The sequence below is a fragment of the Mustelus asterias genome, chromosome 4, assembly GCF_964213995.1.
Source record: "Mustelus asterias chromosome 4, sMusAst1.hap1.1, whole genome shotgun sequence".
NCBI classification, from domain to species: Eukaryota; Metazoa; Chordata; class Chondrichthyes; order Carcharhiniformes; family Triakidae; genus Mustelus; species Mustelus asterias.
In genome coordinates, this window is record NC_135804.1 from 151,935,817 (window position 1) to 151,950,810 (window position 14,994).

A 14,994-nucleotide genomic window follows, 5' to 3' on the forward strand; every position below is an offset into this window, starting at 1 on the left:
CCCCCCCCGAGCTCCCGTTGACGTCATTGCTGGAGGTCTGGGCTCGATTCCTCCTCTATCCCGGCGGGCCCCGCGCTGCGGAGCGGTCAGAGTGGTGGCGGAGCTGGGTAAGGGGGCCAGAGGCGTTGGGCCTGGGATGCGGCCGCCACCGTGGCAACGACAACGGGCCGCGATGGTGGGAGCGCCGAACGAATCAGTGAGAGGGCGGTCGGAGATGATTCCGGTCGCGGGGGAGAGATCAGGAGAGTGAGGCCGCAGTGCCAAAACTGACCCTCTGACAGTGCGGCACTCCCTCAGTACTGACCCTCTGACAGTGCGGCACTCCCTCAGTACTGACCCTCTGACAGTGCGGCACTCCCTCAGTACTGACCCTCTGACAGTGCAGCACTCCCTCAGTACTGACCCTCTGACAGTGCGGCACTCCCTCAGTACTGACCCTCTGACAGTGTGGCACTCCCTCAGTACTGACCCTCTGACAGTGTGGCACTCCCTCAGTACTGACCCTCTGACAGTGCGGCACTCCCTCAGTACTGACCCTCTGACAGTGCAGCACTCCCTCAGCACTGACCCTCTGACAGTGCGGCACTCCCTCAGCACTGACCCTGTGACAGTGCGGCACTCCCTCAGCACTGACCCTCTGACAGTGCGGCACTCCCTCAGTACTGACCCTCTGACAGTGCAGCACTCCCTCAGTACTGACCCTCTGACAGTGCAGCACTCCCTCAGTACTGACCCTCTGACAGTGCGGCACTCCCTCAGCACTGACCCTCTGACAGTGCGGCACTCCCTCAGTACTGACCCTCTGACAGTGCAGCACTCCCTCAGTACTGACCCTCTGACAGTGCAGCACTCCCTCAGTACTGACCCTCTGACAGTGCGGCACTCCCTCAGTACTGACCCTCTGACAGTGCGGCACTCCCTCAGTACTGACCCTCTGACAGTGCAGCACTCCCTCAGCACTGACCCTGTGACAGTGCAGCACTCCCTCAGTACTGACCCTGTGACAGTGCGGCACTCCCTCAGCACTGACCCTCTGACAGTGCAGCACTCCCTCAGTACTGACCCTCTGACAGTGCAGCACTCCCTCAGTACTGACCCTCTGACTGTGCAGCACTCCCTCAGCACTGACCCTCTGACAGTGCGGCACTCCCTCAGTACTGACCCTCTGACAGTGCGGCACTCCCTCAGCACTGACCCTGTGACAGTGCGGCACTCCCTCAGTACTGACCCTCTGACAGTGCGGCACTCCCTCAGTACTGACCCTCTGACAGTGCGGCACTCCCTCAGTACTGACCCTCTGACAGTGCTGCACTCCCTCAGCACTGACCCTCTGACAGTGCAGCACTCCCTCAGCACTGACCCTCTGACAGTGCAGCACTCCCTCAATACTGACCCTCTGACAGTGCAGCACTCCCTCAGTACTGACCCTCTGACTGTGCAGCACTCCCTCAGCACTGACCCTCTGACAGTGCAGCACTCCCTCAGCACTGACCCTCTGACAGTGCGGCACTCCCTCAGTACTGACCCTCTGACAGTGCAGCACTCCCTCAGCACTGACCCTCCGACAGTGCAGCACTCCCTCAGCACTGACCCTCTGACAGTGCGGCACTCTCTCAATACTGACCCTCTGACAGTGCAGCACTCCCTCAGCACTGACACTCTGACAGTGCAGCACTCCCTCAGTACTGACCCTCTGACAGTGCGGCACTCCCTCAGTACTGACCCTCTGACAGTGCGGCACTCCCTCAGTACTGACCCTCTGACAGTGCAGCACTCCCTCAGTACTGACCCTCTGACAGTGCGGCACTCCCTCAGCACTGACCCTCTGACAGTGCGGCACTCCCTCAGCACTGACCCTCTGACAGTGCGGCACTCCCTCAGCACTGACCCTCTGACAGTGCGGCACTCCCTCAGCACTGACCCTCTGACAGTGCTGCACTCCCTCAGCACTGACCCTCTGACAGTGCGGCACTCCCTCAGTACTGACCCTCTGACAGTGCGGCACTCCCTCAGTACTGACCCTCTGACAGTGCGGCACTCCCTCAGCACTGACCCTCTGACAGTGCGGCACTCCCTCAGTACTGACCCTCTGACAGTGCAGCACTCCCTCAGCACTGACCCTCTGACAGTGCGGCACTCCCTCAGTACTGACCCTCTGACAGTGCGGCGCTCCCTCAGTACTGACCCTCTGACAGTGCAGCACTCCCTCAGTACTGACCCTCTGACAGTGCGGCACTCCCTCAGCACTGACCCTCTGACAGTGCGGCACTCCCTCAGTACTGACCCTCTGACAGTGCGGTAATATGTTTAAAGCGCGGATGGATGGATTCCTGATCGGTAAGGGAATTAAGGGTTATGGGGATCAGGCGGGTAAGTGGTACTGATCCACGTCAGATCAGCCATGATCTTATTGAATGGCGGGGCAGGCTCGAGGGGCTAGATGGCCTACTCCCGCTCCTATTTCTTATGTTCTTATGACTCTGACAGTGCGGCACTCCCTCAACACTGACCCTCTGACAGTGTGGTACTCCCTCAGTACTGACCTCTGACAGTGCGGTACTCCCTCAGTACTGACCTCTGACAGTGCGGTACTCCCTCAGTACTGACCCTCTGACAGTGCGGCACTCCCTCAGTACTGACCCTCTGATGCGCAAAGTAACATGATTATCAATTCTGGATATCCTCTTATGTGCATGACCTTTCAGGAATTGGAAAGTTCGTACAATTAGACAGTGTTCCCAGCTCCATGTCTCCTAGCCCATCAACTATAACATCCATCTTATTCTGAAATCCTTCCCTCCATCGATTCACTTAATCTTTTCAGACCTGTGTCTCTCTTTTTGAATCTCAGAATATAGCGGAAAAAGAGGCCATTCGGCCCATCATGTCTGTACTGGCTCCTGAAAGAGCTACCCAGCTAGAGCCATTCTCCAGCTCTGTCTCCATAATTCATCACTTTCAAATATGTATCCAGCTCATCTGAAACCTCCTATGGAATCCGTGTCCACCACTCTCCCAGGCAGCGCATTCGAAATCACAGCCCTCTGAGTAAAGAAGTTTCTCCTCACCTTACTCCTCGCTCTCTTGCTGACCCTCTTGATATTGTGATCCATAATTACCCTAATAACCCTAATCACTGACATGCCAACTAGTGGAGTCATAGAGGTTTACAGCATGGAAACAGGCTCTTCAGCCCAACTTGGTCATGCCGCCCGTTTCTACCACTAAGCTAGTCCCAATTGCCCACATTTGGCCCATTTGCCTCTATACCCGTTTTACCCATGTAACTATCTAAATGCTTTTTAAAAAGTAAAATTGTACCCGCCTCTACTACTGCCTCTGGCAGGTCATTCCGGACACTCCACCCTCTGTGTGAAAAAATTGCCCCTCATGGAAACAGAATATCCTCCTTTGCCCTGTCAAAATTGTTCATGATGGTCACTTCTTAATCTTCTCTGTTCCAAGTAGAATAAACCCAATTACTCTAATCTATCCTTCTATCTAAAATTCCTCATTTCTGGCATCATTGTAGCAAATTTCCTTTGCACTCTCTCAGACTTTAACATCTAAATAAGATAGAACAGAACACAATACACCAAATGTGATCGGACCAATGATTTGTAGAGGTGTAGTATCACGTCCTTGCTTTAATACTCTATGCCTCTAGGGGGAAATTCAACACTGGAGCACAGCAGTAAGTAGACACAAAGCTGGTTTCTGATGTCAGTTTTGGATAGAGACTCGGAAGAATTCAACTCTGAGAGGAAATGTTATGTAAGATGGTTCATTGTGCATAGAGAGAACATACAATCTGAGGGAACTAAATGTAATATCTTGAAATTTGCAGATGACACAAAACTGGGTGGGAAGGGGAGCAGTGAGGAGGGTGCAGAGATCCTTTAGTGTTATTTGGACAAGTTGAGTGAGTTGGCAGATGCAATAAAATGTGAGGTTATCCACTTTGGTAGTAAAAACGGAAAGGTCGATTACTATCTGAATGACGATAAATTAGGAGAGGGAATTTGCAGCGAGATCTAGGTGCCATAGAAAATAGAAACAGGAGTAGGCCATTCAGCCCTTTGAGCCTGTCATTCATTTTGCTCATGACTGATCATCAAATTCAATATCCTGATTCCCCCCTTCCTCCCATATCCCTTGATTCCTTTAGCACCAAGAGCTATATCTAATTTCTTCTTGAAATCAGACAATGTTTTGGCCTCAACTACATTCTGTGACAGTGAATTCCACACTTTCACCACCCTCTGGGTGAAGAAATTTCTCCTCACCTCAGTTCTAAAAGGTTTACCCCTTATCCTCAAACTATGACCCCTAGTTCTAAACTCCCCCACCATTGAGAACATTCTTTCTGAATCTACCCTGTCTAATTCTGTTAGAATTTTGAGTTTCTATGAGATCCCCTCTCACTCTTCTAAACTCCAGTGAATATAATCTTAATTGACTTGGTGTCTCCTCATACGACAGACCTGCCATCCCAGGAATCAGCCTGATAAACCATCACTGCACTCCTTCTTTTCACAGTAACTTCATTGCAGTGTTAATGAAAGCCTACTTGTGACACTAATAAATAAACTAAACTCTATAGCAAAGATATCCTTCCTCAGAATGGCCTACTCCCACTCCTATTTTCTGTGTTCTGATTTGGCCCTTTGAGCTTGCTCTGCCATTTAATATGATCATGATTGAAACTCTATCTCAACACCATACTCCAGTGCTCTCCCTATACCCTTGAAACCTTTAGGGTGTATTTTATGGCCTCGCTCGGGTGAGACTGGAAATTCCCGCCCGAGGTCAATGGAGATTTCCATTGTCGGACCCTCACCCGCTCCGATTCCATGGCAGGCGAGGTGGTAGAGTTCCGGCCTTAGTGTCTAGAAATCTAATTCCTTCTTAAATATATTCAGTGATTTGGTTTCCACAGCCTTCTGTGGTAGAGAGTTCCACAGGTTCAACAAGATTATGAGGGGCTTGGATAGAGTGGATAGTCAGAAGCTTTTTCCCAGGGTGGAAGAGTCAATTGCTGGGGGCATGGGTTTAAGGTGTGAGGGGCAAGGTTTAAAGGAGATGTACGAGGCAAGTTTTTTACACAGAGGATGGTGGGTGGCTGTAATTCGCTGCCGGGGGAGGCAGTGGAAGCAAATACGATAGTGAGTTTTAAGGGGCGTCTTGACAAATACATGAATAGGATGGGAATAGAGGGATATGGTCCCCGGAAGGGTAGGGGGTTTTAGTTCAGTCGGGCAGCATGGTCGGTGCAGGCTTGGAGGGCTGAAGGGTCTGTTCCAGTGCTGTAATTTTCTTTGTTCTTTGATACAGGGCTATGGGGAGAATGGGACAGTGGGATTAGTTTGGGATTGATACAGGCTGGGGGGAGAGAGTGGGGTAGTGGGAATAGTTTAATTAGATTTCTTTCGATTTATTATTGTCACATGTATGCGTATACAGTTAAAAGTATTGTTTCTTGCGCGCTATCCAGACAAAGCATACTGTGCATAGAGAAGAAAAGGAGAGGGTGCAGAATGTAGTGTTACAGTCATAGCTAGGGAATAGAGAAAGATCAACTTAATGCAAGGTAGGTCCATTCAAAAGTCTGATGGCAGCAGGGAAGAAGCTGTTCTTGAGTCAGTTGGTACGTGACTTCAGACTTTTGTATCTTTTTCCTGGGAATTGATACAAGGCTATGGGGAGAGAGTGGTAATGGGATCATCATTTTGGCCACTGTTTAAAAATAAGGGATCACCCATTTAAGACAAAAGGACTCTCTTGAGGGTTGTGAGAGTTTAGAGTTTTCTTCCCTAAATTTCTTATTGGGGTTCACCTCATCAATGGAATTTATTACTTCACGCACGATGTATCTTGTCAAAGTCACCATAACAAACAACCTCCAATTTCTCTCATCTTTCCTCAATTTTTCCAAATAAATAAGCGAGAACAACTGTTCATTACAAACTGCAATAGTGATTCTTTTAGCAAAACATGATGCTAAATATATCAATTTAGAAAATTGATACAGGGCTTTAGGGAGAGCAGGGCAGTGGGATCATTTTGGGATTGATACTGTTCTATGGGGAGAGAGTGGGGCTGTGGGATTAGTTTATGATTGATACAGGGCTAGGGGGAGAGAGTGGAACAGTGGGATTAGTTTGGAATTGATACAAGGCTATGGGGGGAGAGAGCGGGGCAGTGGAATTAGTTTGGGATTGATACAAGGCTATGGGGGGAGAGCGGGACAGTGGGATTAGTTTGCAATTGATACCGGGCTATGGAGAGTGTGGGGCAGTGGGATTAGTTTGGGATTGATACAGGGCTATGGGGAGAATGGGGCAATGGGATTAGTTTGGGATTGATACAGGGCTATGGGGAGTGTGGGGCAATGGGATTAGTTTGGAATTGATACAAGGCTATGGGGGGAGAGAGCGGGGCAGTGGAATTAGTTTGGGATTGATACAAGGCTATGGGGGGAGAGCGGGACAGTGGGATTAGTTTGCAATTGATACCGGGCTATGGAGAGTGTGGGGCAGTGGGATTAGTTTGGGATTGATACAGGGCTATGGGGAGAATGGGGCAATGGGATTAGTTTGGGATTGATACAGGGCTATGGGGAGTGTGGGGCAATGGGATTAGTTTGGGATTGATACCGGGCTATGGAGAGTGTGGGGCAGTGGGATTAGTTTGGGATTGATACAGGGCTATGGAGAGTGTGGGGCAATGGGATTAGTTTGGGATTGATACAGGGCTGTGGGGAGAGAGCGGGCCAGTGGAATTAGTTTTAAATTGTTCTATCAAGAATGTGCAAAGATGCAAGCACTGAATGGCTCAATAAATTGATAAAGTTCTGAATAATTTGTTGAAGTAATTTTCTAAATTGATATATTTAGCATCATGTTTTGCTAAAAGAATCACTATTGCAGTTTGTAATGAACAGTTGTTCTCGCTTATTTATTTGGAAAATTGAGGAAAGATGAGAGAAATTGGAGGTTGTTTGTTATGGTGACTTTGACAAGGTACATCGTGCGTGAAGTAATAAATTCCATTGATGAGGTGAACCCCAATAAGAAATTTAGGGAAGAAAACTCTAAACTCTCACAACCCTCAAGAGAGTCCTTTTGTCTTAAATGGGTGATCCCTTATTTTTAAACAGTGGCCTCTATTCTAGATCCTGTAGATTTTCCTTCTTGTTGATTCCCTCGCCATCTTCCACAGTCACAGTCTAGCAGCTATGTCCTTAAGGTTGGACCAGCTCGATCTGTGGTGGTAACGCCGAGCCCCTCTTGGTGATGGACATTGAAATCTCCACCCAGAGTACATTCTGTGCCCCTGTCACCCTCAGAGGATGTTTAACATGGAGGTTCATACCTGAGGAGGTGGGGGTGGCACTGTGGCGGTAGGTGATAACCAGCAGGAGGTTTCATTGCCCATGTTTGACCTGATGCCATGAGTTCTCATGGGGTCCACTGTTGATGTTGAGGATCCCCTGCATAACCCCCTCCCAGTTGCATACCACCGTGCCACCATCTCTGCTGGGGGGACAGAATATACAGTAAGAAGTTTAACAACACCAGGTTAATGTCCAACAGGTTTATTTGGTAGCAAAAGCCACACAAGCTTTCGGAGCTCCAAGCCCCTTCTTCAGGTGAGTGGGAATTCTGTTCACAAACAGGGCATATAAAGACACAGACTCAATTTACATGAATAATGGTTGGAATGTGAATACTTACAGCTAATCAAGTCTTTAAGATACAAACAACATGAGTGGAGAGAGCATCAAGACAGGGTAAAAAGATGTGTATTGTCTCCAGACAGGACAGCCAGTGAAACTCTGCAGGTCCAGGCAAGCTGTGGGGGTTACAAATAGTGTGACGTGAACCCAATATCCCAGTTGAGGCCGTCCTTGTGTGTGCGGAACTTGGCTATCAGTTTCTGCTCAGTGACTCTGCGCCGTCGTGTGTCGTGAAGGCCACCTTGGAGAACGCTTACCCGAATATCAGAGGCCGAATGCCCGTGACCATCGGGACAGAATATACCCAGGGATGGAGATGGTGTTAACTGGGATGTTGTAAAGTGTGATTCAGTGAGTATGGCTATGTCAGGCTGTTGCTTGACTGGTCTGTGAGAAAAATTTCCAATCACAATGGGTATTGGGAGATTACTGGTGGTCTCCATGGCTATTGGGGCAACTCATTGAAACACAAATATAAATGCATTTAAAACTTTTCTTTAACTGCAGCAAACTTTTTTGCAAGACCCAAGGATGATATCCATCGAGATCTAAGAACTTGTCAACCCGCATTTCCGACATTTTGCTAAGTATCACTTCGCTGGCGATTGTGAATTGTTTTCCTGGGTTCCTCCCTCCCTTCCATTTCCTGATTTACAGCTCTTTCTGGGCTATTACCTATAGTCTTTAGTGAAAACCAATGCAAAATATCTCAATTCACCTTCCATCTCCCCGTTTTCCATTATTAACTCCCACACTCACTTTCTATAGGACCAACATTCACTTCAACTCGTTTTAAAATATCTGTGGAAACTCTTACTGCCTGCTTTGCTATTTCTAGCTAGCTTTCTTTTGTATTCTAATTCTTTCCTACTTATTAATGTTAATCACCCTTTACTGCTTTTTATATTCAATCCAATCTTCTGACCTGCAACCCATGTTTGTGCAATTATATGTTTTTCTTAAAGTTTGATGCCATCTTTAACTCCTTTAGTTTCTTGAAAGACTGAATATTCTTCTCTTGAGTTTGTGTTTCCTGCTGCCTATTTTTCCTTGCCTTTACCTTGGCCTTGACTTACTATGTATAATGTTACAGGATATCATTTATATTAGGAAGTTTGTTACTCAAAGGATACCTACCATGTGTTTGAAATGATCTACCAGATCAGTTGGAGCTAATACACAGGCTGCTTTATTCAGTTGCTGCCCAGTTGGGTGAGTTTGAGTGTAGCACTGAGGGGAAGAAGCTTAGATCTATCTAATAACCCTTGACATTCTCTTGCATTCTTTGTAGTCTGTTGAATTGAGAGAGACTGCTATATGTTCAACATGGGAGTTGGTAGATCGAAGGAGAAGGTCTGCTTGTTTGCAAGCGATTGAATGTTTATATAGTCAGTTCATTCATGAGTTAGTGCCAAGGAACTGCATCAAAAGGCAGAACAAATTAATCAGTGTCTTGGTCATGGAATCTTATAACACACATGCCCTGAGTGAATATCATTCTCTTAAAGTTTTTATTTGTCTTTACAGGTATGGCAAAATGCTGAGAGGACTGTAAAAAGAGTAAAGTGTTCTAAAAGGATTTAAGTGATCAAGAACACCCAAAATATTCAGTGCCAATGCAGCAACACAGGCGACAGCCAGAATTAGTGGAAGGAAATCTTCCTGTCTTTGTATTTCCAACAGAACTGATATTTTATGCAGATGACCAGTCAACACATAAACAAGTGTTGACTCTCTACAATCCTTACGAGTTTGCCTTAAAATTCAAAGGTACATCTGCATCTTTTCATTGACTTACAGTAAACAGCTTTTAGTGGTAAAGTTTATTTTACATGCTAACATTTCTTCTCTTCTTTCAGTTCTGTGCACAGCCCCAAACAAGTATGTTGTTGTTGATGCTGCAGGTGCAGTGAAGCCTCAGTGCTGTGTCGACATGTAAGTGAAGAGTGTTTGTCACATTAAACAGTTACTGTATGGAGGCAAATTGTCCTTTGTCATTAGCTTTGGGTAGATGTTAAAGCTAGGCAGATGACTGTTCCAAAACATAGAAACTAGAAACAGGAGTAGGCCATTCAGCCCTTCGAGTCTGCTCCGCCATTCACCTGATCATGGCTGTTCATTGAATTCAATATCCTGATTCCCCTTCCTCCCATATCCCTTGATCCCTTTAGCCCCAAGAGCTATATCTAATTTCTTCTTGAAATCACACAATGTTTTGGGCTCAACTACATTCGGTAGTAGTGAATTCCACACATTCACTATCCCCTGGATGAAGAAATTTCTCCTCACCTCAGTTCTAAAAGGTTTACCCCTTATCCTCAAACTATGACCCCACTTTCTGGACTCCCCCAACATTGGGAACATTAGAACATAGAACAGTACAGCACAGAACAGGCCCTTCGGCCCACGATGTTGTGCCGAGCTTTATCTGAAACCAAGATCAAGCTATCCCACTCCCTATCATCCTGGTGTGCTTCATGTGCCTATCCAATAACCGCTTAAATGTTCCTAAAGTGTCTGACTCCACTATCACTGCAGGCAGTCCATTCCACACCCCAACCACTCTCTGCGTAAAGAACCTACCTCTGATAAGGCTGCAGGATAGGCATGTGCCTGTAAAAAGGAAAGATAGGAAAGGTAGGATTCGAGAGCCGTGGATAACCAGGGAAATTGAGGATCTGATTAAAATGAAAAGGGAGGCGTACGTTAAGTCCAGGCAACTGAAAACAGATGGAGCTCTGGAGGAATACAGAGAGAGTAGGAAAGATCTCAAACGGGGAGTTAGAAGGGCAAAAAGAGGGCACGAGATGTTCTTGGCAGGCAGGATTAAGGAGAATCCTAAGGCATTCTATTCATACGTTAGGAACAAAAGAGTTGTCAGGGAGAAAATCGGACCTCTCAGGGACAAAGGAGGGGAATTATGCTTAGAACCCAAGGGAATAGGGGAGATCCTAAATGAATACTTTGCATCGGTATTCACGAAGGAGAGGGGCGTGTTAACCGGGAGTGTCTCGGAGGGAGGTGTTGACCCGTTAGAGAAAATCTCCATTACGAGAGAGGAAGTGTTAGGTTTTTTAGGGAACATTAAAACTGACAAAGCCCCAGGGCCTGATGGCATCTATCCTCGACTGCTCAGGGAGACGAGAGAGGAAATTGCTGGGCCTCTGACGGAAATCTTTGTCGCTTCTTTGGACACGGGTGAGGTCCCTGAGGATTGGAGGATAGCGAATGTGGTCCCGTTGTTTAAGAAGGGTAGCAGGGATAACCCAGGAAATTATAGGCCGGTGAGCTTGACGTCCGTGGTAGGGAAGTTGTTGGAGAGGATTCTTAGAGACAGGATGTATGTGCATTTAGAACGGAACAATCTCATTAGTGACAGACAGCATGGTTTTGTAAGAGGGAGGTCGTGCCTTACAAATTTGGTGGAGTTTTTTGAGGAAGTGACAAAAACGGTTGATGAAGGAAGGGTCGTGGATGTCGTCTATATGGATTTCAGTAAGGCATTTGACAAAGTCCCACATGGCAGGTTGGTTAAGAAGGTTAAGGCTCATGGGATACAAGGAGAAGTGGCTCGATGGGTGGAGAACTGGCTTGGCCATAGGAGACAGAGGGTAGTGGTCGAAGGGTCTTTTCCCGGCTGGAGGTCTGTGACCAGTGGTGTTCCGCAGGGCTCTGTACTGGGACCTCTGCTATTTGTGATATATATAAATGATTTGGAAGAAGGTGTAACTGGTGTAATCAGCAAGTTTGCGGATGACACAAAGATGGCTGGAATTGCGGATAGCGAAGAGCATTGTCGGGCAATACAGCAGGATATAGATAGGCTGGAAAATTGGGCGGAGAGGTGGCAGATGGAATTTAATCCGGATAAATGCGAAGTGATGCATTTTGGAAGAAATAATGTAGGGAGGAGTTATGCAATAAATGGCAGAGTCATCAGGAGTATAGAAACACAGAGGGACCTAGGTGTGCAAGTCCACAAATCCTTGAAGGTGGCAACACAGGTGGAGAAGGTGGTGAAGAAGGCATATGGTATGCTTGCCTTTATAGGACGGGGTATAGAGTATAAAAGCTGGAGTCTGATGATGCAGCTGTATAGAACGCTGGTTAGGCCGCATTTGGAGTACTGCGTCCAGTTCTGGTCGCCGCGCTACCAGAAGGACGCAGAGGCATTGGAGAGAGTGCAGAGAAGGTTTACCAGGATGTTGCCTGGTATGGAGGGTCTTAGCTATGAGGAGAGATTGGGTAGACTGGGGTTGTTCTCCTTGGAAAGACGGAGAATGAGGGGAGATCTAATAGAGGTATACAAGATTATGAAGGGTATAGATAGGGTGAACAGTGGGAAGCTTTTTCCCAGGTCGGAGGTGACGATCACGAGGGGTCACGGGCTCAAGCTGAGAGGGGCGAAGTATAACTCAGACATCAGAGGGACGTTTTTTACACAGAGGGTGGTGGGGGCCTGGAATGTGCTGCCAAGTAGGGTGGTGGAGGCAGGCACGCTGACATCGTTTAAGACTTACCTGGATAGTCACATGAGCAGCCTGGGAATGGAGGGATACAAACGATTGGTCTAGTTGGACCAAGGAGCGGCACAGGCTTGGAGGGCCGAAGGGCCTGTTTCCTGTGCTGTACTGTTCTTTGTTCTTTGATATCCTTCCTATATCTCCCACCATGAACCCTATAGTTATGCCCCCTTGTAATAGCTCCATCCACCCGAGGAAATAGTCTTTGAATGTTCACTCTATCCCCTTCATCATTTTACAAACCTCTATTAAGTCTCCCCTCAGCCTCCTCCGCTCCAGAGAGAACAGCCCTAGCTCCCTCAACCTTTCCTCATAAGACCTACCCTCCAAACCAGGCAGCATCCTGGTAAATCTCCTCTGCACTCTTTCCAGCGCTTCCACATCCTTCTTATAGTGAGGTGACCAGAACTGCACACAATATTCCAAATGTGGTCTCACCAAGGTCCTGTACAGTTGCAGCATAAACATTCTTTCTGAATCTACTCTGTCTAACCCTGTTAGAATTTTATAAGTTTCTCTGAGGTCTCCTCTCACTCTTCTAAACTCCAGTGAATATAATTCTAACCAACTTCGTCTCTCCTTATATGACAGTCCTGCCATCCGAGGAATCAGCCTGGTAAACCTTCGCTGTACTCCCTCTGTAGCAAGGACATCCTCAGATAAGGATACCAAAACTGCATACAATACTCCAGGTGTGGCCTCACTAATGCCCTGTACAATTGCAGCAAAACATCCCTATCCCTTTACTCAAATCCTCTCGCTATCGGGGCCAACATACCATTTGCCTTCTTTACTGCCTGCTGTACCTGCGCGCTTACTTTCAGTGACTGATGCACGAGGACTCCAAGGTCTCGTTGAGTATCCGCCTCTCTCAATTTTCACCCATTCGAGTAATAATCTGTCTTCCTATTATTGCTACCAAAGTGGGTAACCTCACATTTATCCACATTATATTGCATCTGCCATGCAGATACCCACACACACAGCCTGTTCAAATCACGCTGAAGCATCTCTGCATCCTCTTCACAGTTCACCCTCCCACCCAATTTTGTATCATCTGCAAATTTGGAGATAATACATTCAGTTCCCTCTTCCAAATAATTAATATATAATGTGAACAGTTGGGGCCCTAGCACAGATCCCTGTGGAACCCCACTAGTCACTGACTACCAATCAGAAAAAGACCCATTTATGCCAACTCTTTGCTTCCTATCTGCTAACCAGCTTTCTATCCATCTCAAGACATTACCTGCAATTCCATGTGCTTTAACTTTACATAGTAGTCTGTTATGTGAGACATTGTCGAAAGCCTTCTGAAAGTTTAAATAAACCACATCCACTTGTTCTCGGTCAACTCTACTAGTTACATCCTCATAAAATTTCAATAGATTCACCAAGCGTGATTTCCCTTTTGTAAATCCTGTCTGATTATACCACTGCCTTCCAAATGCTGAGTTATGAAATCCTTGATAATAGACTCTGGCAACTTTCCCAGTACCAATGTTACGCTCACTGGTCTATAATTCCCTGTGTTCTCTCTACCCCCCTTTTTGAATAGCGGGCTTACATTAGCTACCCTCCAATCTGTAGGAACTATTCCAGAGTCCCCAAAGAATTTTGGAAAATGACCATCAATGGATCTACTATTTCCAGGGCATGTAAGTACTCTGGGATGAAGATTAGACGTGATGTGGAGATGCCGGCATTGGACTGGGGTAAACACAGTAAGGAGTCTAACAACACCAGGTTAAAGTCCAACAGGTTTATTTGGTAGCAAACGCCACTAGCTTTCGGAGTGCTGCTCCTTCGTCAGGTGAGTGGGAGTTCTACTCATAAACAGCAAACAGGGCATATAAAGACACAAACTCAATTTACAGAATAATGAATAATGATTGGAATGCGAGTTGCATTCTTGGACACACACATCTCCATTAAGGACGGTCACCTCAGCACTTCACTGTACCGCAAGCCCACGGATAACTTCACGATGCTCCACTTCTCCAGCTTCCACCCTAAACACGTTAAAGAACCCATCCCCTACGAATAAACCCTCCGTATACACAGGATCTGCTCGGATGAGGAGGATCGCAACAGACACCTCCAGACGCTGAAAGATGCCCTCATAAGAACAAGATATGGCGCTCGACTCATCGATCGACAGTTCCGACGCGTCACAGCGAAAAGCCGCACCGACCTCCTCAGAAGACAAACACGGGACACGGTGGACAGAGTACCCTTCGTTGTCCAGTACTTCCCCAGAGCGGAGAAGCTACGACATCTCCTCCGGAGCCTTCAACATGTCATTGATGAAGACGAACATCTCGCCAAGGCCATCCCCACACCCCCACTTCTTGCCTTCAAACAACCGCACAACCTCAAACAGACCATTGTCCGCAGCAAACTACCCAGCCTTCAGGAGAACAGTGACCACGACAGCACACAACCCTGCCACAGCAACCCCTGCAAGACGTGCCGGATCATCGACACGGATGCCATCAGCTCACGTGAGAACACCATCCACCAGGTACGTGGTACATACTCTTGCAACTCGGCCAACGTTGTCTACCTGATACACTGCAGGAAAGGATGTCCCAAGGCATGGTACATTGGGGAGACCATGCAGACGTTACAACAACGGATGAATGAACATTGCTCGACAATCACCAGGCAAGACTGTTCTCTTCCTGTTGGGCAGCAGTCAGCATTCGGCCTCTGATATTCGGGTAAGCGCTC

The 14,994-nt window shown here is 47.3% G+C and overlaps 1 protein-coding gene across 13 annotated transcripts in view; it reads left to right on the forward strand.

The window, feature by feature from the left end:
- Positions 1 to 14,994, forward strand: part of mospd1 (motile sperm domain containing 1) — a 50,514-nt gene continuing 35,520 nt past the window's right edge. For 2 of the 13 annotated variants that reach the window (XM_078211964.1, XM_078211972.1), the window contains exons 1-3: positions 1 to 107; positions 9,266 to 9,508; positions 9,598 to 9,673. In XM_078211964.1, coding sequence (XP_078068090.1) covers positions 9,355 to 9,508; positions 9,598 to 9,673 — 230 coding nt within the window. In that variant the 5' untranslated portion in view covers positions 1 to 107; positions 9,266 to 9,354. Of the gene's footprint in view, positions 247 to 3,575; positions 3,695 to 7,817; positions 8,090 to 9,265; positions 9,509 to 9,597; positions 9,674 to 14,994 lie in introns of those variants that run through there. The other 11 variants (XM_078211965.1, XM_078211973.1, XM_078211974.1 and 8 more) reach the window with 10 other exon arrangements.